The sequence below is a fragment of the Dinoponera quadriceps genome, unplaced genomic scaffold (genome assembly GCF_001313825.1).
Source record: "Dinoponera quadriceps isolate SergipeBrazil2010 unplaced genomic scaffold, ASM131382v1 scaffold1850, whole genome shotgun sequence".
In the NCBI taxonomy this organism is placed as follows: Eukaryota; Metazoa; Arthropoda; class Insecta; order Hymenoptera; family Formicidae; genus Dinoponera; species Dinoponera quadriceps.
This window is the reverse complement of record NW_014556042.1, coordinates 934,327-958,072: the sequence shown is the minus strand read 5'-3', so window position 1 is coordinate 958,072 and position 23,746 is coordinate 934,327. Positions and strand designations below refer to the sequence as shown.

The window sequence follows — 23,746 nt, the reverse complement described above, 5'->3', positions numbered from 1 at the left end:
CCCCCCCACGTAAGGCTTGCCGTAACACTCCCACACCGCAATAATCCGCGCTTAACACAATGTTTAACTCCTGCTTGCGTGCGAGCAGCGCGCGCGCGCGCGGCTGCGCGTGCAAGCATGACTTCTCGGAAAAGCTACATCTATGTCGCTCATCCATTATCTCCAGAAGTTTCGTTGCATTCTCTCGCGCAGATTGATGTCGGGAAATAGTGCGTGATGCGCGAATTCTGGGAAGATCTCGCGACCGCGAATAGCCAGCCATCCTCCTCCGCGATCCAGCAAAACTGGGAAGCACGCGTGACGTTCGTCGTGCAACTCGACTTCTTTTCCCAATGAAATTTAGGCCAATGAGAGGCCAAGAGCGTTACTCGAAATCGCACGATGACGCGTCGAGAATATATCAGGAGAAGAAGGGATACCAGGATCGCGTGCATTGACCTTTTGCGCTGCAAGGTGCCTTTGCAGCGCCGTCAAAAATGTCAAGAAACGCTTAACGTCGCTGTTACTAACTCCAAAATTGTTTTGTGAATTTTACAGGAAAATTAGATTAGGTCAATGGCGACGTACGTACTGACATTTACTGTACGCAGTGAGAAATGTTGCGTTACAAACGGTCCACCTAAACTTTTATGTTACCTTAACATGAGGAATATATTACAAAATATATTAAAAAATTTAACATATACGTTAAATTAATATATTGACCTTGTTAGCATATTACTTTTTAGCATATTCATTTCGTTAAAGTAATACAAAAATTTGGGTGGATCGTTGTTACACATATTTTTACTTCGTACACGGTAAAAAACATTTTGTATTGCGTCAATATTTAATATGCGAAAATATTAAAATAACCCATTTTAAACTTCTCAATTAACATAAACTCGTCGATCAACATATTAATTTTGTGTTAATTTTTGACATAATATTTGCGTTACTTTTCAACATTATTCACTTTGCGTTAAATTAACACGAAAATTTGAGCGGGCCAACTGGGAAATGTAAAATGTGTTAGATTTAACACAAAATTTCTTAATGTACAAGAATATCGTCTCCGGGTTTTCTACGGGGTGTAGAAATCCGCATGAGCTCATCGAACAGCCCAAATATATCTTCGAGAATCGAACACTCTGCGACGATCATTGCGAAGCGACACATTTTACGCGAACGTTCCCTCTTTACGATATGGCGTCGCCGTTCCCTTCGGCGGACCCACGCAGCAGATTGAAGAAGCTTCGGCGCTTGTCGTCCGTCAGACTCTATTGGGATCGGGGGCCTTAACAGGAATATCGACGAGTCGAAGTCCCCGCGGCTTGTACTCTGTCAACGGTCCTGATCGTCCCGCGAGACGTTACATGCGCCATATTTTGCTCCGACGGGAGAACGCCGCCGCTCTTTTTCTTTTTTTCTCTTCCCTCTTCCCCCTCTTTCCTTCTCCGTCCGCTTCTATAATATCTCCGGCACAATTCCGCACTAGTCCTCGATCTTTCCCTCTTTCTCTCTCTCTCTCGATCGAGAAGATTTCCCTTAAATTCCCGTCCGCGTATCGTCCACCCTTCTTACCATCTTCCTCCTCGTCCTGTCCTCGTCCTGCGGTCGTCACTCCAGCTAAGGAATCCTCCTTCGCCCAAATGACGATGTCACTCTCGTGCACGACTCTCCGCGTCGCATTACCCCCGGTTTCTTATTCCCGTTCGTGCAGAACGAAAAGTTTGCGAGAAGGGAAGACGGCGGGCAGGGAGGGAGAGGGGGGACGAGGGCACATCGGGAACAGGCAACGGCGGCGGCGTACACGGACGCGCAAGCAACCGTCCTTAACGGAATTATTGCCATTAAGGTCGTTGCATTCCCGAGAGGCCGTCGTGTACGCGCCCCGGCATTCTACCGACGCAGAACTAATGATCTTAATTAACGTTTCGTAACGAAGGTCGCCCGGACTGTCCTCTTTCTTCTTCTCTTCTTCTCTCCGNCCCCCTTTCCTTCCATCACCCCCTCAACCCTTCCAGCGCCCCATCCGTTCCTCTTTTTACCTTTCCGCCTCCGTGCTTCGTCCTGCGCTCATCCGCGCTTCTCTCTCCTGTCCTCTTTCTCCTCTTCCTCCTTCTCTTCGTCCTTCCTCCGGTGCTCTCCTCTCTCCGAGTCGTTCTCCCCCGACTTCGTAGTTCCCACCGCTTGTAGTTCACCCGGACTCCATTCCGCTTTATTCCTCCTTTTTGTTTTTCTTTTTTGGCAAGCTCGGCGTAATCATCCGCTTGTCCTCTCTCTTTCCACCTACCACCCTCTCGATCCTCGCCTCCCGCTTCCCCCGGCACGTCCGTTCTTCCCGTTTCTGGAGCGTCCTCTCTTCTCCTCTCGGTAGCATTCGTCGCTTCTTCCTCCTATGTCTTCATTTTTCCTCCGTAGGATTGGTTACGTCGCCACAAGTGTAACGCGCGCCGGAGCTTTAATTATCGTAATGGCGTTAGCGTGTTCGGATTCATACCTGTATACTGTTCGCGACTGTAATCATCCTTCTTCCTTCCTCGCATACTTCGTCGAGTTCTTCCCCGTCGTCCTTCTCGCTGGAGGCCACGTCGCAGCGCATCGCGAAACCTTCCCCTCTCCTGCCTCACGAACTCCCTCGGCTTCATACAATCACGACTTCGGCCTATCACTCTTCGTCACCTTCTTCTGCCCGTTCCGCGCGACCGTTCATTAATCGCCACGATAAAGTTCCGCGTGTCGACGTTGGATCGTGTCGACGACATCTGGTCTATATTCAGAATTAAAAAAAGGCAGAGAGAGAGAGAGAGAGAGAGAAGAAGAAATCAAAAGTTGTACGAAGGAAAGATTGTAGTAAAAATGACCATAAAATTTGTGATATCGGATCATACTGGAATTATAACTGAAATTATGATATGTGTTGTAATCTTTAGTGACGTATGCATATGATATACATCACTAAAAATTACAATACACATCATAATTTCAGTCATAATCCCGGTATGGTCCAGTGTTACAAAACTTCGTGATAATTTTTGCTGCGATATTTTCTCTATGTGCAGCGAATTTCGCCAGCTGGTCGAACTCGGCTTCTTTAAACTCAAACAACTAGACGAGAATACATTCCACGAATGGAAGCTGTCGTAGAAATTCTCCGACCGATTTTATCACGTTGTCTCCCGAGGTCCAGTCATCCTCTCAGCTCGTTACACGAGCGTGATCTAATTATTCACGTGCGACGTACGCGAGAAGCTCGTGGCATTCGTGGGAATTCGTTAGGGACGACGAATCTCTCATATTCAGGCGGCGTTGATGTGGTAAATCCGAATTCTCTGTAAATAGCAGAGCTACGACTGATTTACGAGGCGCGCGCGAGGAGAAATAAATTCGGATTCAAACGCGGACGATTAATCGCGAGGATCAGGACTGCGCTGAGACGCGCGACACTCCCGGTAGTGGAGAGCCACCGAGAGACAGAAACGGAGAGAAAGAGAGAAGGGGGAGTTCTTTAGCAAGGTATGAGTGAGCTCTAGCTAGCGGAGGAGCCATCGGGGAAAAGGAGCTTCCGCTTAATCTCGCGCGGGTCTGCGCGAGATCGTCTCTCTTTTCCCACATTGCACGCGCGCGTAGAGATATTGCGCGGCTAAATAACCGGCAACTTAACCGACGTCACGCCGCGGGATTTGTAGCTTCCGTAAATTATTACGAACGTTCTACTATCCAGCGCGTGTGGCTCGAAGGGAACGACGTAGCTCGCGGAGCCTCTGGCGATTTGCGCGACCGTAACGCTTCGAGTATCAAGCGCAAATAAATCAATTAGACGTTCTCGCGTCTGATGCGCCTCAATCTTTCTCTCTCTCTTTCTCTCGTATTGCGAAATCGTCTCGTTCTCATTATCATTCGAGGATCATGCGCGACGGAGCTATTACATTAGAAACCTCGATTACTGGAAACAATGTCCTTACGATCGCAACAAATCGTTTTTTCAGGACGGTAGGAAGCCAGGTGGTGATGGATCCGATGCTCGTCTGTAAGAAGACGAGAAGGTTGAAGGGGAAGCTCGCCGATATCTGTCGCAAGGAGCCGTCCTTGCTGAAGGAAATCGCGAGAGGTGTTCAAGTCGGTACGAAGGAATGTCAGCATCAATTCCGAAATCGAAGGTGGAACTGCACGACCGTCAGGAGATCCCTCAAGAAGATCTTGCTGCGCGGTAAGACACACAGATTTAACAATGAACTTCGACGATAATTGGCACGTTGTATGCCGTGACGGTCACCGGTGAGCAGGATTGTGCGGTACCACCGCGGTTTCATTAAATTACGTGTAACGTTTCATTAATTAAGCCCGAAAAATCAGTCAACAGAGAATCGATAAGACGAAGTGAAAACATACATGTGTCCCGAATTGCATTTATCTGCCGTTTCCTCGGTAATTTAATCACCAGTTAAGTCGCTTTCGCGAGCTGATCAACGGAAATCCACGCGGCATGCAACGCGTTAGATCGCGCGAATGTTCAAGCGACAGCTACGACGCCCGTCGTATTTTTATCGGACGGAATTATCGGAGGCAACGAATCGTCCGCAGTTCTCTCAAGCGGAGCGAATGAATTTCTAACGTTTCAGCGTCTCGACGCTCGTTCGTTCGTGCGGCCTTCCACGCGTTAGACGCTCGATCCCGTAAATTCGTGAATCCGGCCGGTCGCATTATTCGCGAGTCACGGGCGCAAGGTCGAGCAGACGCTATTCCGGGCACCGGCCTCGCCCTCTCTCGCCGAGAAAGGGATCTCGGGTCCCATGGGGCCCCTTTCTCGCTCCTGAAAGGGGCCCCGCGCACGACAATGCACACACTAGCGGCAGATTACAGGGCGCTACTCGTTCGACATTAGGCGAACCGGATGTCGATTACACACTCCCCTACGGGCCCTGAGGGCGATTCGTTACGATTAAATGCCGGTGCCCGATCGGCACACACCTCCGGAATGGGGCTACCCCTTTAGGACCTTTAAGGACCTTTCTACGTGCGGGGCCTTTAAGGGGGCCTCGCCGCGTGTGGAGCCTGACGTTTGACCACTCTATAGCGGAACGCGAGTGTATTAACGATCGTAAAAACGCGACGCGCGACAATGGCCTCGGTATCTTCGTGTTTTTCCCTCGCGTCACCATCGATCGTTATCTCGGGAAAAAGTGACGTCGCGTCCGCAGCTCAGTTATTTCCGTCGTTAATGGGGTACGCGCTTTTATACGGGATTTATACTGAATTACGCTTAAATCCGATTCAATTGCACGAAAACTTACTCGGACCGGACTTCAAAGCGTACTTCACGCTGAAAACACGTCTTCGCGCAACACGCGCGATTCTCATTGTAACGTTTTACGACGCGGGTCTACGCCGCTGTAGAATTCGGATTCTCGTCGGTTTTCTTTCGTGTGTATCGTCTTTTAAGCTTTTTGTGCCTCTTTTTCGACAGCCAGGATACGGACGAATGAACGGTAATTATTTTTAAATTAACCTTAATGGTAGATCCTAGATGTACAACTTCGATGTGGCTAGGAAAGAGAGAGGGAGTGAGAAAGAGGGTGTGGGGGAGAGGGGGGGGAGAGGGACATAATGACTACTGTCTCTAATGTTGGGACTGTTTCGACACGTATACGGCTATGAAATCAAACTACAAGGTGCCACAAATAACAGCGTGTAGTAATATGATAATAATGATAATGCGGCCGCGCCTCTCTCATTGCGAACGAGAATATTCTATTGGTCGAAACGCTGGGAAATTGAAGTTCAACGAACTGCGTCATCGCGCGCCACGCACATTCGATTCGTTGCTTCGATTTCCTCGCTTGTCCGTCAGCGATTTCCGCTGAAAACACGAAGACACACGCTGTGTCATTATCGTATCATTCACGCGCGCGACAGGTAAACTTACAGGTGTGTGTGTCTTTTATCAGTCCCCTAACGTCGGCTTAACTCAACTCCAGCGACTTTCGTACTTTCGTACGCCTCGCCTCGAGGCTGATACTCTCTTCGATCGAGAAACGCATCCTCTTCCGTTGGATATAAATAAATAACTAAATATTACGTAAACACAGGCCTGCGCACGCGGACACTGTGGGAATCGACGGATAAACGAATTTTATCTCACGACCGCAGCGTCGCCGATCGATCGATCGGCTCTCATCACATCACGATCAGGTACGGCCACCCTCACGGGTAGCGCGCACTGAACCCGAACCCGAAAAGAGGCGAGGCTGGTCCGCGTGACTCGCTCGGTTAGCCGTCCGATGTATTAATTCCGGGTGATTGGCCGCGACAACCAAATCGAAGACAGCGTGTCCAATAGGCTGCACCGGTCTCTAGGATCCGCTATCAGAGCGGTGTCTTTTGGTAGCCTGACAGATTGACACTGTCCGTCATATATTAGTGGTAATATGTTCCCTTAATTAAAGCCTCACACACATTGCCTCGATGACCGGCCGCGGCCCGTCGTCTCTCTCTTTCTCTCTCGGGATTTCGTCCTTTCCTCTTCTTTATTCGCTCCCCTCTCCTCCTCTTGACGTCGTCCGCGATCTAGAGATCGCCGTCAATCCTATCGATCGTGATTCGACGCGGGATCGTCGGGAGCTCTTCTCTCTCTCTCTCTCTCTCTCTCTCTCTCTTTCTCTCTCTCTTTCTCTGCCCTCCCTTTTTTCTACAGGTAAGACGTTAAAACGCGAACGCGCATGGAATCCACGCTGGACGATCGATGATCGAATTAAGCACGACACCGCCGGGGATGCCTGACGATCGGCATTCGCCTCCTGAGATTCGAGAGATTGTATATTATTAACGAGACGGCCTGTCGGCTCGGATAAAGTAACAGTTTAATTAAGCAAATTAGCGTCACACGCACTCGATGCTTCTTCTACTTTCGAATGTCTCTCCGAGAGTACGTCCAAAAATGTCCCGTAATATTCAGATTTTTGGATGTTATCGATATCGCTGTCACTTCCTGTCATATGAGATCACCGTTCCGTGGGAAAAGTTGCCAGGAATAGACACACGTGACTTTCTTACTCTTTGTTCAGGGAGAACTAACTCGGGAGAATGATGAAAAACGCGGTATGATGGATTTTGTGTGTTTCGTGCCCTGTTTTCTTTTTTTTTGTCGGACTTTCTCTTCATATATAGATATATATAAAAACCAACAGAATATATATCCATATAAATATAAAAAATCCGTTATATATATCCATATATATATATATATTTTTTTTTTAATCCGCAACATCCCCTCCTCCCTTGCGGTTTTGGATGGCTTCCGGTTTGTACATATATTTGTTCATCATTTTCCATCATTTTATGTCACAATTAAAATATAGCTAACACACATTAAACATAATTAACAGATTAATTGGTTAATTAGTTAGTAATTTAGTAAATATTATAATTATAATTACATTTACAATAACAACAAAAAACATATATAACGTAACGTAGTTCCTTATACTTCTTTTTATTTTTTTCCTAGCTTTGTAAAACTAAATAAAATTCTTGTCTAAAAACTGAAAACTCTGATTTAAATTATGACTTAAAACTGCAAAAGAACTTAATGCGAAAACTGAAAACTGAGTCTTAAATCCTGCAATATTCTATATTCTCAATACTACCATTAAAAAAAAAACATTTAAACCATAAATTAATAATTTAATATCCATATATATGTGGTTTTTATATTTATATATGTGGTTTTTATATTTATCATAAGAGATGTTTTTCCTCCATATAATAACAATAAAAAAAAAAACGTCAATATCGAAGACTATTCAGACATGCAGCCGGATATTCTTGGATACTCCTGGATACTCCTGGATGTTCATACGTGCTGGAGTGTCCAATGGATATTCACGGGATATTCGTATTATAGCGGATATTTGACTTGGTTATCGTACAAAGCGAAACACCACCATTTGATTTTTAATTACGACATTTGTTGGCGGTACAAATGTCGCAATATTGTGTTTTACGATCGGCCTCGGCCGAGCGAGGATATCGCGCTCTTTGACGGAATAATCGAATACAAATTGCGTTTAAACGTACATCTCGACGGCGTTGACACGCTCCGCGTGTCCTCGCCCGGAATAAAATCGACCTGTCCTTCGAACGCACCGTAATGCCTAAGATTAACGATGCGTAATGTCCAATTCCGAGTACATTCGAGCGCCTTGATTGAATTCCAATTAACATGGCGCACATTACACACGGCCGGACGTTGATTAAACTACCGCGACTCAACTGGAACGCGAGGAGCGACCTATGAGAGATAAACACAGACAGCATGGCGCATCGCTTGATTGAATGTTCGTGATTGCGAGCGAAATTCTCACTTCTGGGATTTCGCGTCAGAGATCTGTAAAAATCTATAAAAAATTACCAACGCTCCGGCGCATCTTAATTCTCAGGTGAATTTCTCCGAATTAAATTCAGAATGCAGTGATGGATTACAATTTGTGTTTAACATAAAAAATTCAGCTTGAACTTGCACGATACGAGTACAAGAGTATACACCGTCAGGTTGTTTAGCGGCGTCGAAACTCACGCGGCATTGCTGCAGCGAGCCGACGAGGACCTAATATGCGTTCCACCTGGCACTTACGACTTCGCCTCACCCCATAAAAACGGTACCGCGCCATAAAGACGACAAAGTCAGATTATACGCTTCATCGGGTAATCGTAAAGTTCGTGGCGGCATCCGCGCCGTGCTGTAAATAATTTGTAGCCCCCGCTTCCACGGCGGGTTTCTATCGGGTGCGCGCGTAGCGACGCGCACCTTCGGCTCTTATCCGCTAAATTATTGTTTCACAGCGCTTGTCAGGTAGCGCTGCAATTATCCTTTCGCGTCGCCCGTCACCCATCGGCCACGTACGAACGATTGCATACGATTAATTGCAACATGCAACGATTAGAATTACACGCTGGATAAACACGGTGGTAAAAAGTTGGGGAATGTCAACAATGTGTTCGTGTAGGTGTACGAATGCACAATACGCATACACATATTTACAATATATATCTGTATATAAAATAGAGATAGTAAAATTGAAAATGGTAATTGAATTAATGTGATATTTTCGTGATATATTGATCTTCTTTGATAAATAAGATAATGTCTTATTAGAAATTGTATAACATCTCTAAAATATTTCTCGGTTAACAATTAAATTACCACCGTGACTGTTTACAATTTTTTTCGTTTCCGACATTGAACGTCTTGACAAACCAAGCTGTAAGCTTAAATCCTACGGAAATAAAGTCTTAAATTTGTCAACTGTAAATAATTGAAAACTCGCTTATCTATTCTCACGGTCTTGCGACACAGTTCACACGTTCTGAAAGGCATTTCAACCGTTTTGTCGAACTTATCGACTAACACGGTGGTCGGCGTTAACTTAGCCTGAGGTCGAACGGAAACCGCTCTGTGTCGCAGAACATTCGACGAAGGCAGAAATTACGGCTTAAGCGCTGGGTCTGTTGTTGGGAGAAGGTTGGACAGCAGGTACATAAATCTCGTCTACCGAGTGCATTATTGGTGCGGATCGATGACAGGGGTGCCAATGTGTTAACCGGTCGTTCCGGGTGACAATTCTTGACATCGTTATTTATCTATGACTCCGCTCGCCGACAGCTTTCCTTGGGAAGTCCCAATCCATTTAATCCCCCACATCACTTACGTCGACCCGCTCTGCAGCGTTTTCGCGTGTGTTATCTCTGTAATTTGATTGTTGAAAAATTTTGTCGAACTATCGTTACAAAAGTACTGTTATATTCTTTAACTTATCAACTGGATTCCCTTTAATCGAGAGGACTATTTGTTGTCCAGATGGTCTCGATGAACGTTTCTAAGCTCCAGAAATGGTTAATACTGTTAAACGGGCGTAAATATTTAAACGACATTAGTTCGAATAATTTAATTGAATTCGTAATTCGCTTTAGGGGTTGTACCGTCGCGAGAAAAAGAGTGTACAGAGAGCGACATAATAGCCTTGATACTTATATTACTAGTGCTATTACGATTCTCAACCGCACGTATATACGCATGGACACAGTTGAAAATCGCACTCACCATGTGCGAAAGCTATTACTCCGGCCTTTGTATCATTGTCAATGTGTCGCTACTGATCTTGCGCGCGATAGCTCATTTATTACGAGCGCGCATTCTGCGAGACGTCGTAAATAGTATCGCCATTGACAAATGTCGAGGAGGTCATTATCTGTTGGGAAAGGCAGGCCGAGGCGAGGACAGATCGGGAACCCACGCAACGGAAATATACGACTTTCTGAGCCGCTTGTTGCCTTGACCAGAAAGATTTCAAAGAACATATAGAGCCTAACCACTGAATCCCGCTGTTCGTCTTGTCATCGACGTAGTTTCACTTCGACAACCACCAAGAAAACACAATAAAGTGGTCTCCTACCGATTTCGAAATCACTTTGTCTGTAAGATAGAGCAGTTAAAAATAAGAAACACGTGTTCCTTGCACGTGTTTTCTCGTACGTTTTAAACAATCGAATAAGATCGAGATAAAATCGAACAAATTATTTGTAAGCAACACATCTTCAAATATGTGTGAGATCTATGAAAAAGTGGAATCAAATTTCTGCTTTATTTGGTGCTCTTCACGATGTGCATATAAAGTGCAACTTTAGTAAAAAAAATTCGTGTTAAAGACTATCCATCGAAATTTCACTCTAATATGGGGAATATATTAAGAAGCATACGAATATATGTTAAATTTACATATTCACCCTGTTAACACATTACTTTTTAACGTATTCACCTTGTTAAAGTAACACCAAAATTTAGATGGGTTAATTATAATACAAAATTGTTTACTGTGTATAGTTAGAGTATTATTCGAGACATTTTCTACAATTTCTTTTTACAGTGGAGAACGTCGAGTAATACTCGAGTCCGAATTTTTAACTAGGTAATAACTAGTAATGATGTTCCTAGTATATTTACGGTGAAGGGTCGACTGATGGGGCCCCGGGTACCTGCCCGGTCCCCCTTTTTCCCGTCGAACCGAGAACTCGACGGACGATACATCAGAGGTCGATGTCGCTTATCTGTCGTCCACTGCTGGTGGACGCGGTCCTGGGGAAAAATTTCTTAACGGGTGCCGGACGGGTGCAAGCGAGCAGAGGGGCAGGGCGGGGGTAGGGGCGGGAAAAAGCGCAAGGATATCCACGCTACCGGCGGCGCCTATCTTAATTCCCGATTGACGTTTATTTATCTGGCGACGTTTAATTTTTATGGGCGCGATCCGGGCGATAGGTTAGGCCCGGCAGGTAGCTCCCGCTGTGTGGTCCCGGGGACCCCGGGGGCCCACGGAGCCTGGTATAACATTCGTGGACGAGCAGCACCTCTTAATTGAGGGGTGCCGCGTGTCGCGATAAGACGAACACGGGCGTCAAAAACCCGTGGAAAGAGCTACCTCCGGGTAAAAGGGAAGCGGAGGAGGCAGGAATTTATTGTGCTGCCCCGCGGAAGGCCCGGCTCGCCGCCTTCCCTCCCCCTACGCGGACATATCGTCGAATCCTCCCGATGGGCTTCGACTAAATTAAGAGAGTGGTTTTCTTCATTCATTCCGGGATTCCACGGAATCCACGGAGTGATGAAGAAAACGGTCGCCTAAGTGGTCGCCTTCTCGGGTCAACAAATTGCCCTCTCTTTCTCCTCCTCCTTCTCCTCCTCTTCTTCTTCTTCTTCTTGCCTTCGGACGGCGGGATGGACACGAAGGTGGTACGGAGGTGGCCGCAGCCAACGTAATGATTTTATTCCTTCATTGAGGAGAAGCCGGAGGTTAACGGCCTGCACCTGCTGCTTTCTCGAGTCCGTGGAACTTTCTCGCGGCCGACGAAAGTCCCGCGGAGTCCCCGACGTCGAAATGTCGCAACGAGCTGAACGGCAGGATGCACAGGTCGCGGACTGACGACCGATCGGATTGATCGCGCCTCGCGCGCCCGATCACCGTCACTTTGTTTCACCGTGATCGCGTCTCTCGCTACCTTGGAGGAATTACCTCAGAGAGAGACGTCTCTTTTTCTGCGCCGTTTCCCAACTCCCTAACGAGGATGCTCACCTTGGGGGCATTAATAAACCCGAGTCCGCGTCTGCGTCCGTTCACTCTCGCGATTATTTTCTTCCGTGAGAACGTATTCGCGAAATTACGCGTCCTCCTGCCGATCGAAGGACCCTCGTGGAGCACGCTCGATTCGCTCGATTCAACACGATGAAACTCGCGCGATGAAAGAAATCGTTTTATCGTGCGCGAGTCTTCTCTTTATTCCTCCATGTTTATTCATGCGTACCAATAATCCGTTCCCTTCATCCGGATGAAACACGCTTTACCTTCATTATTGTAAACTTTATTATGTAACACTTGGCTCTCTCTCTCTCTCTCTCTCTCTCTTTCGCGTCGACGAAAGAATGGCGCTGTAAATTGAAGAACATACACGAGATCACCGAGAGAACGGAAGAAAAGAAGGGTAGAGCGGCGAGATGGGAGGATCCCTTCGATGCGTTGGTGCACCTGATGAAAATAAAAAGGACGATTTACGTGTAATAAAAAGTGTTCCGCCGCTACTCCACGAAGGTGGTCCGACAGCTACGCCTGTAGCATTTCCCGAGGATATCGTCCTTGCTGGGGTTACTCGACTTTATCGCTAATAGGGCAGGGGCGGTGAGCTAAATGGAATCGCCGCTAAATCGGGGACTAATTATTCGGCAGTAAGGGCGCCGACGTCCCCGCTCTAATATCGCTCGTAAAATCTCCGGCTCATCCTATTTTTACGGTCCCCGCTTACGGACTCTCTTTACGGGGACGTAGGAAATGCGAAGGATGCGGCCGTGACGGTACGATTAAATTTGTAGAAATCAAATCGGAGGAGAGGTACTTCCTACAAAAATATCACCGTCTTGTCTATTTGAAGGCTGCGAGTATTACTCTTTGCCGAGCGATTATTTCCGGCTTGGTCGAAGTAGAATAACACCCACTGAGTCGAAATTTTGGTCCCTTCATTAAGTTCACTTAATTCTATATCAAATCTTCAAGTGGAGAAAACGGAAATAATTCCATTTGTAGCATCAAGGGAGCACAATAGAGAAGTTAATGAAGGACCAAAATTTCGACTCAGCCACTTCTACATAGAAAACGAATCTCAGCTCTTGCGACTGAATAGGGACCAGATGAAAGAAAGCTCGGTGATAAGAAAAGAGTCGAAATTTTAGTTCTATATTAAGTTTACTCAGTTCTGCATCAAGTCTTCGAGAGGAGAACACGGCAATATTTGTAGCATCAATGAAATACAATAATGTCCCTTCGAAGACTTCTCGAGAAGTTTCCATCTACAACAGGAAATTCCGAATACACTAACGGGACTGTTTTCTTCTTTACGAGTGATATCTAGCGCTCTTAATTACACTTACCGATCAAGCGAAATCACGCTCGCGTGGATATCACTGTGTGCGCTCGCGCTTTTACGAGTCCGCGTGGCCTTGACTCGTCCCTTAAACGGATTAAGACCGCGCGCTGAAATTCGCGCGAACATGCGGGACAGCGATGTTCCGAGGGACTGACACGGACTTAGCGGCATGGCGCTAAGTGTTTCGTCGCCTTGCGAATGCGAATGCTAACTAATGCGGTCGGTGTAGGACTCCTGGCTTGTCCGCGCGCTTCGCGTCTCCTGTCTCCCATCTCGCACGTACGGAAATTAAATAACGTCACGTGTACGTGTCAAACACCTACTAAAAGGCCTTTAAAACATGTTTATCCTCCGCGTCGTTCGAGCTTCGTCAGTCTGTTTCGTGTCAATTCGCGTGGACTTTCGCTCGTCCATGATGATGACGTCCGTTTTTGTCGGTCATTGTCAGCGAAAGGTCGAAGTTCAACGGCGCGGATGAGGAAATTTAATCGCCACCGTGTCGGGGAGAACGTTTAAAGTTCCGTCTACATAGCTTGCAGAACGCAAGAGGCAGGACGCAAACGCAAGTGCAAGATGACGTATCAGCTCACGTTCAAGGAGCTGATGATCGTCATGTTGCGTCTACATTTGCGACTTGCGTCTTGCGTTCTGCGAACTATGTAGACGGGGCTTAATATAGCGCTGAAGAAACTCCGCGGTAAGCTCATAATTATCGTTCGTAGGAAGAAAATCAACAAAATAATTCACACGTTAGAAAGCGAAAAATAATACACGAGAGAAACGCGACACGTCGTCCGTACATAAAATACAAGTGCTTATGAGCATTAATTATCGAAACATCTTCTTGCATATATTATATCGTTATTGTATTGGGTTGATACAAAGGTTCGTTCCATTTTTAATCAAAATGTACGTATAATATTTATCTATTTTTAAAAAGAGTCGATCAATTTGAAGAGTTAATAGAGAATTTAAAATTTCGACTCGGGTGATCCCGCGGTCGTAGAAGTTCTAAGGTTTCTCAACAAAAAAAACTGATGAAAAGAACGGAAGGAACTTTCGTGTCATCTCAATATTTTCGACTCGAAAAATCTCGCGATCATCACGTATTTAAAAGCACGGTTCCCACGCTCAAAGAATGGACCTCCTTGGAAATTTTTCTGTAGGAGATCGACGTTCGACCTCCTCGGTTTGAAGTTGGACTTTTGTCTTCAGCAAGAATCGCTAATGCTTACCGTGACTTCCCAGGCCCGCGTCACTCCGCAGGGGGTTTCCTCATACACCCATCACGTGACATCTCGTCGCAGACACGATATCGCAAGAGACGTGCGCAAAACATTGACACCCCGGACGGTGGCCCGGAGGAGCGAGTATTCATGAATTATTTATGACGAGTCCGGAGGTACGGGAAGAGAGACGCGGTGGCGACAGCCGGAGCAACAATGGCGCGCGGCCATGTGCGTCGATCACGGCGGTGTGTCGTATGAAGGCGAAGGAAAAGCCCGATTTTTCTCGCTTCCAGCCGTCGTAAAAACCGGTAGGAAGGAAATTATCCGTGACTAAGGACGCCTCCTGCGACCGGTCCCGAGAGAGGCATCATCACAGTGTCCCAAGAGAGATAAATACACAGAATGAAAGAGAGAGAGAGAGAGAGAGAGGAGGGAAACGCGCTTATCTCTTCTTCTTCTTGTCTTCTGCGTTTTTCTCTCTCTCTCTCTCCGTTCCTCGTCCAGAAAGGAAGAAAGAGAAAACGCGAGAACCTGCGTCATTTTATTAACACTATTAGCTCCGATGCTGACCGCGTACGCGAACCGTGCGCACTCTCGGCGAACGGAACTATAAATGGAACGTAATGCGCGAGGTGCGACCACGTGCAAGTACATAATGCCCCGTGCGTCCATTAACATATCTCTCGGTACAATTAAGAAACGTGCACGCGAGAGAGAGCGTCGACGGCGGAATTAATTCTCGCTGCGAAGCTTCGCGACTAGGTTATTCGTTTGACTTGCTTTAACGACGTCGGAGCGCTCCGTTAGCACGAATACGTGCAGATATATAAATTGCGCGTTAATTATAATTATCGTGAGGTAATCGTCCGAACAAAATGGGCTTTTATATGGGATTTCGAGTTGAATTATAGAAGCGTACGTAATGCCGAATTGTGGATCCCTCAACTGCGATATCGCTGTCGCGATTCCGCGACCTCGTTAGCCATTGCCGCTGGACGAAGGGGCGAGTTTAAGCGATTCTCCATGCGGTCACTCTTTGTGAGAACTGTACCTGAGAGAGCAATGGGCCCACTGCGTGGCCAGGGCCAGTATCCTCCCCACAAAGGATTGACAACAGCAAACAGTTTAGTGTCCCGTACGTTTATTGTATCTTGACTACCGTACGTTTAACTTCCATCGCCTGGTGGCGCGGGAGGGAGCGAAAGGGACCGGAGGAAACCGACGAGAAAAAGAGAAGAACGTCCCGGGACCAGGACAGATCTGTTACTCCGTTAGACCTCGTCGGCCTGACATTTGAATGCTTCGTCGATTCCACCGCGTCGAGAGAAGAACGAGTAAACCGTGGGGGCAGGACTCACCCGGGGAGATTGTCGTCTTTATTTTGTCTTTCTCTCCGCCGTATCTTATGGATTTTTGTCAAACTTTCGTACGTTCGCCCGCGCGCTTTACCGGCGAAACGACGACCGATGCCTTTTTTCTCGCGCACGTTCCCCCGAGCGCATTATATTCAAATCACGTCTGTGACAGTCCCGATGTATGAAATTCTTCGTGCATCACGAGACTTCCGTGACGCGTAAAACCGGTGTCCGACTGTCTTCTGGAGAAATTAATCGTTTTCTAATATATATTCTCGTAAGTCTTAATTATTGCATGATCCTTGGTTTCTTTTTTAATACAACTATTGAAATTATTGATTAATTTTTCTAATAGAAATTTTAAGTTTTACATTAAGCCTCCAAGTGGAGAAAACGACAATAAGTGTCCATTTGTAACATCAAAGAAGCACAATAAAAGATCATTGAAGACTTAATGTAGAACTAAACTGGACTTAATGTAGGATTAAAATGTTGGGTTAACTCTCATTGAAGAGTCGAAATTTTCACGACACCCTGTGTATCTCTCAAGACAAGTCTTAATCGAATTGAGAGAATCTCATTTAACTTCCGGACTAATTGACGAAATGAAATTCATGATCTCATGTAGATCATAATTCAATTGAGATGTTTTGTAGAATGTTTATCTCTCAATTCCGCGAAAGATCTCAAATTGTATTCATTCCCAATTTATCGGGAGATCGGACGCTTTCTTCCTATTCTTCCTCTCTTTATATACTTCGCCGCGTACGCACGTCGGAGATTTCAACGCACGAAGATACGGCGAGCGTGCGGTTCGGGAAGTTCCGTTCCCGTTTCGCGGCTGGGCGAAACGGGGACAGCGGGCAAAACGACGATCGGGCACGTCGTATCCCTCGGTCTACCCCCGGTCTCTTGTAATTATGGCGCGGTATCTCGTCGTGCGACGACCAGCCGCACTCGGTGCGGCGGACGCAGCTTGCGAGAAGAACTCGGGTGCTTGGCGAGAATGGCAGAGAGAAAGAGACACACACAGAATGAGAGAGGAGAAAAGGAAGAAGATGAAAGAGAGAGAAAGAGAGAGAGAGAGAGAGAACGAGCGAGCGAGTACGAGTAAGAGAGGGAGAGCGAGAGAGAGAGAGAGAGACGGATAGAGAGAAATTCCTGCAAGAGCGGAGAATCCAGCGGTGATACGGCGCGATGGCGTTCAAAAATCCGCAGGAATCTCGGGGAAAAGGCGAGCGCCCGCCGCAATTGGTCATTCGGCGATTTTTGCCGGCATTCATGCGTCCGTTCCACGCGGTATTTATTGGAAAGATTTCCCCCTCGGTACGCCCTCGGGGAGGAGGAGGAGGCGGGGGAGAGGAGAGAAAGAGAGAAGGAGAGGAGAGCCCGCGAAGTGCCCCGGTGCTCGCGCGAGCGAGCCGATCTCGTGTGTGCTCCTCTTCTCTTCTGTTCCTCCCGCTTCTAACGCACTCGCTTCGTACGAGCGGCGAGTGCGAGCGCGCGCGCGCGCGCGCACACACGCGCTCGCGCGCCGCTATCTTCCTCTCTCATTGAATATTCTCCGCTTTATTTACGGATGCCCGTCGAGATTTATCGTCGTTCGCGCTGCCCTTTTCGCTTTAACCTGCTTCAACGTCGTCCGCTCTTTCCTTTCTCGTGTTCGCCTCCATCGTCTAATGTTATTTCCTTCTCTTCCCTGTACTCCTCTCCTTCCTCTTCCTCTTCCCCCGCTCCTTCTTCCACGTCGCCCCGCGGTAACATCGTATTTTTACGGTACCACATGGCACGCACGGAAATGATGCACATATGTAAAAGAATACGGCTCTCAGACTACCCCAGAAGGATGTTGTAAAGAAGGAAACGTTATCAGTCGTAAAGTACTTCTGTAGCTTTGTCGTGAGCAATAGTGGACCGATGCCTTCGAGATTTTTCCCGCCATTATGCTAAAACTCTTTTAACATTTGACGTTTTAATCCTCTAACGACTAAGGTGGATTTTCAACGTATCCAAGAAGATAGGATCTGATCTGACCTTGTGCCTCTATTTCATTCACTTTTTATATAATCAGTGTAGAAAATGGGTAAAAGAAGTAAGTAATAACAGGAAACATGCTTTAGAAATAGAAACAGCGCGCTGTAAAGTAAACGAAGCCGTGGAGTCAATTTGATCCCAACTTACCATCAGAGGATTAATATTTAGCAAAAGTCGGCTTTATTTAGAAATATACTAAATATGAAGTATCGAAAGTAATAACTAAATAAAAATTTAATAGACTGAAAAGTGCAACCGAATGCATTGGGAACAAATTGCAGTACCGATGGGGGAATATCGGCGGGGAAGTGAGAGCGTGTGAATCGATACGTAGTTACAATCTATTGCGCGTGAATCGGTGCATCCAGCCCGATAGAAGACCGTCTTCGTGGCTAAACAAATCACCTCGTTGAGAAGGATCGATACCATCTACGTGCGTCGATCGAGCACAACGGCGACATAATTCCAGCAACGGCGGCCCCGACGCATCGCCGCAAATTGCGTGCTTGCATAATCCGGCCGATCGATTAATCACCGCGAGATTTACGAGGGATTTGTTAACCCTCTCCCCTCTCTACTCTGCGAAAGCGCGCGAGCACAGTCGCTATGCGCAACTGCATTCGCGCGCTCTTGCATACTACTCCGTATATGTCTATTCGATGTTTCAGATTCTGCCGTTATAACAGGGTAACACGATGATCTTCGATTTTTATTCTAACGACGTATCGTTGATTTATGCACTGAATGGAAATTGAATTGAATTACATGAAGTTGAATTAAACGTAATATAGACCTCCCATCAGCAACGTGGGGCCTTGAGGGTTAGTGCAAGTTTTTACATTCCCGGGCTGAATAAAAATCTGAAAAAATTCTCTGAAAGTTTTAATAAAGTGTTCTCACCATCCGTAGAAACCGGATTGTATTTTACTCAATTTTTACATATTAAAGTGAGAGCGGGAACATTGAAGAAACTTGATTTCCAAAAATGCTTATGTGGTCTACAACCTCGCTGAGGACACAGACGCGTATTATAAATTTGGCCTTATTAGAAAACGAACTGAATATTGATGTTTTCACGCATACATAATCTCACTGCCTCTAAGTATTTTAAAGAGGAGGTACCAAATCCCGTTATTCCCGTTGCCAGTTATCCTAAAATTCGCAATAAAAAAATCGATGGTGCCTTCAAATCCCCGCGTTGATGGCAGAGGGTTAAATTTCCATGGACTTATTCACATTTCACATTTTCACCGAATTTCCAAGTCTATAAATTTTTCAAGGGATTTCCAAGCCCGCGAAATTTCCACGGACTTGGTTGCTTTTAGAGTTCAAGTTACCGTCGAATTTTTTCGCAAGACACTCACGTAATATCGCGACGCGCAACGGCGGGAGATCACGCGCGAACGAAGCTGAATCGAAATGCGTCAAAGGGAGCCCGATGAATTCAATAACATGTTATTTCAGACTCGGTAACATCAGCGCGATTAGCATAATCGCTCTTTTAAGGCGCGCCGGTCTTCTTATTGCGCCACACACTGAAATCCCACGTGCACGAGAAGCAGCGTGGAAAAAACGCACGCGCCGAGTGCACGGCCCGAGGACATTGCGCGACATGGCGTGATCCACGATGTTACATAATTGACGAGCAAACGGATTACGATCGTTTCGAGGTATACACATGAGAGCGACGTGTACACGTCCGCCGCTCGCTCGCGGAGAAACGTCGAACGTCCGCGACATTCCTCCGCGAGCGGTGCAGCAGCAACGGCCGCACATTGAAAGAACGCCGAACGCAGCGCCGCCGATACGCACCGCGTATATTTATGCATATGTCAGGCGGCGACGTTAATGCAATGTGGGTAATCGCCGCGAGACAGGCGGCGTAATCTCTTTTTACCCATAAACGGCCCTCCTCCCCCTGCCCTTGTCCTCCGCCGATATACGTCGACTCAATTCTCCATTAGAGAGAAAGAGAGAAAGAGAGGGGAGGAGAGGTTCGAGTATGCCCCGGCGTTATTAGCAGCGTACGGGAGGTTCATAAAACTGGAAAGTGCATGCCGGCCATCGTGCTTTGCGCGAACGACCCTCGTCTCGCGCGCTCCTTCTTCGATACATTGAAGACGGAGAGATGTTCGTGGGAGAATCGACGTGTGTCCGGCACCGTGGCGCGATCGCGAAGAACTTTTACAACGCTCGATCGCCGTCGATGTAGGGTTTTCAACGGTGTCGTTGGCGGAAAAACGACCCGACGCTCGCCGAGAGTATCCGGACTCGGTTCGTTACAGCCGCTCGTTCATTTGTATCCGCGAGCTATTCCAAGTCGCGATACTGCATACACCCGATGTACGATCATTCCTGTTTTACGACGACGACGTCGCTTCGCGCACCTTCACTGTAAATTCAAGTGTATCGTTTTACATATAGTCATTTTTTACACATTTGTACGCGCGTTAATACTATGATTTCGCACACGTAAGCGTGTAAAATTACACTTGGATTTACCGTGTGTAATTTTACACACTTTACATGGTCACTTTTTACACATTTGCAATTTACACGTTAGTAATGTGGTATTAGTGTTACTAGTAATATTTTACACGCAGGCCAATTCGAGTGTGCAATTTTTACACACTTATGTATGTGAAATTCTACTAGTAACACGTGTAAATTATAAAAAGTGATCACACGAAGTGTATAAAATTATATATTTGGATTTATAGTGATCACGTGAGAAGCGAGTGCGAACGTCTCTCTCTCTCTTGCGCGCGTGCGCGCTGGAAAGGTACGAAACTCGCGGGGAAAAAATGTTTTCCGGGTTTAGGAAGCGAGGTGACCCGCAGTTGCGTTTCATCGCCGGCTGAGTTGTATCCTCCGTGCGCGCCGGGACGTGGCGGAAAGAGGAGGAAACGTTACCGAGGGGGAGAGTCGAGGACGCGAGAGGTGGAGAAAGAAGAAGAAGGAGAAGAAGAGGAGGAAGAAGAAGAAGACCACTCGCAATTAAACACGGCGTAAGTCCCGCTCCGAGGATAATGCCCCGGAATGCTGATAATTGGCTGAACCGTCCGGGCGACCCGAGACGAAGAAGGGGACGCACACAGGTGCACCTGGCATCGCGAGATCATCGGCTTGCGATCCCTCCTGTCTAATTGATTCGTAGTGATTTATATTATCCGGCGTCCCGCCGCACCTTCGGCATTCCCCTTGATCGACCGTCAAGACGATCGTCAAAATCCTTGGACGAGGACTGTCGCTCGACGACCGACGGCGATACTTTAACACGTAGCGGACGAGCCGCGAGATTTCTCGCCTTCGCATTGTCATCATTCAAAAGCAGCTGTTATTCGACACACAATTTAATTGTAATAGTTAATCATGATTCTAAATCAAAATGGCGATACTTCTCAGAATGCATGTAATTATTAGCCAATTTCGAACATATATAAGGCATAACATTTTACTATCAAACTAAAGGTTAGCAATTAAACAATCAGACCGCAGTGTGTTGAAATACAAACCGATTCGGCTAATTCTTCGCATTCGGCAGAGGTCAGAAGAACGTTTGTAAAGTCATCGTAATTATCGGTATTCGTAGTAATTCGCATTTTTGCACCGAGAGAAAAATTATTGAAGAAATAAACAATATTTATATGGTGGGTATTATTAACGTATTCACTTATAACAAGATATATATTTTTACACTGAAAGAAAATTTGTTTTCAAATGAAAATATATATTTTCTGGAATCTCCCGTTTCATGGACACTTTTCATGAAAGCACACAATTATTTATTCTATTTAAGATAAAATTAAATAAAAGAGTTTAAATTTAAGTAAATCTGTTATTATATTAAACGATGTCCCGAATTTTACTTGTGACGCGGGGCGAAGTGAGACCACTATTCCAACACGAGCGAAAGGCCGAGTTACCAACATCCCGCGATAAAATCAAAATCACTTACGACGCTAATCGGAAAAACCGTCTCGATCGCGATCACTTCGCGAAGTTTCCCCATTACTTTCTCTCGACTTCCTCGGGAGCTCATTCGGAGCCAAGATCCAGAATGTCAACGGCGCCCGGAGAAGGCTGCGAAGAAAAAAAGGAGAAGAATAACGCGGACGGGACTCCTTTCGTAAACGATCCGGCCGCGTGAGCTCGAGAGGGCTCGATGCTTCCGTCATGTTAAAGGGCCGGTGTGCCGGTTCGAGCGGTGGTTGGAGCCGGAACGAGATAGAACGGGCGAGCGATCGATCGGCCGTGGAAGGAGAAGCGACGAGCCGCCGCCGCCAGGAGCCACCGAGAGAGGAGAGAGCGAAGAGAGAGAGAGAGAGCTAGCCGAGGGCCCGCCTCTCTCGCTCTCGAAGCCCGAGAGATATCAGATCGCTCGTATAAAACTATCGTATCGTTTAAATACGCACTGAAAGGTGAGGCGATGCATCAGAAGATACGCGNCCCTTACCGTTCGCCAAGCCCGCGTCCTCCTCCCGTTCCATCCGCGCTGTCGATCCGCGCTGAAGATACCCGCCTGGAATCCATGGGAACCACGGAGAACCAGGCTTAACGCGTATAACCCCTTCCCAACATCGCGGTGCAGCAGGTCCTCCACCCTGGAGGACCGCTCACGCCTCACCTCCGTGGGTCTCCCGCCCGGCTTGCTCCGCTTCTACCCTCGACACACGTGTACGCACTTTCTTTCTTTTCACTCGATCTTCCTCGCCTTTCTATCTTCCTTACCTTCGGCAATATGAATCGACCGTGGTCCTATCGACTTGCGCCTGAACACAGGTTTCTAAAGACGAACTTTCATCAGAGTCGTTAGATTCGGCATTTAATATCGAGTGCTTTACGAAAAGCGATAACTGGTTTTTCACGTTTGATCGACTTCCGTTCGGAAATTAAAAGTTTCCTTCGTAGAAATTTCTTACGTAAATGAAAAAAAAAAAAAGCGGAACTTTCAGAACCGGAATATTTTTAAGGGAGAAATTTTCGAGGAGATGAGACGTCGATTCCGATGAGTCTGTGAGACACTATGCGCGCGAGAGAACGAAAATGACGAAATGGTAAATGGCGAAGGAGAGGATCGAAATAGCGCGTCTCGTGGCCGCGGCGCGACGATTGATATTATCGATCGTCGCTGTTTATATCGGGATAATTGACAGAAGACAGCGCGCATCGAGTTTCTGAAAAGGACGAGATGCGATCGCATCGCATCGTTCCGCTCGATATTCACGCCGCCTGCCGGTCTTTCTTTTCCCCTTTTCGCTGGAATCCGTAATTGGGCGGACATTCCACGTTATGAGTTAATCCCGGCGCGTGTTGTCGGCGTCGGCGGAGATCATATCGGCGCGCGCGATTCGAGATCCGCGAGAGACGATCTTATTTTTCGACGGATGTGCCGTTCACAACGAGGCTGAGAATGGCGGCGCCCCTCGTCGTTAGTCCGACGAGAAGACGCACTGAAATTCGCTCGCATTTAAATTCTGCGCCATCGATTTGACTCGTTCCTTGAGGCTTGTAAGGTATGACGGTACAATTAGATTAGAATTTCATTTTATATCGCGATCAAAATAATAAAAGAAAGGAAACGTGCCGCTCCAACGCTTGGACGCAATTTATCAATCAATATATTAATCCTATGCGCTCTGAGAACGTATATTGAAACAAAGCGTTACTGTTCAAGTAATATTT

The 23,746-nt window shown here is 46.8% G+C and overlaps 1 protein-coding gene across 2 annotated transcripts in view; it reads left to right on the top strand.

The window, feature by feature from the left end:
* The window catches only part of LOC106746483 (protein Wnt-6-like), a 120,821-nt gene that overhangs the window by 86,337 nt on the left and 10,738 nt on the right, over window positions 1-23,746 (top strand). For both annotated transcript variants that reach the window (XM_014623118.1, XM_014623117.1), the window contains one exon: window positions 3,972-4,192. In XM_014623118.1, coding sequence (XP_014478604.1) covers window positions 3,994-4,192 — 199 coding nt within the window. In that variant the 5' untranslated portion in view covers window positions 3,972-3,993. The remainder of the gene's footprint in view (window positions 1-3,971; window positions 4,193-23,746) is intronic.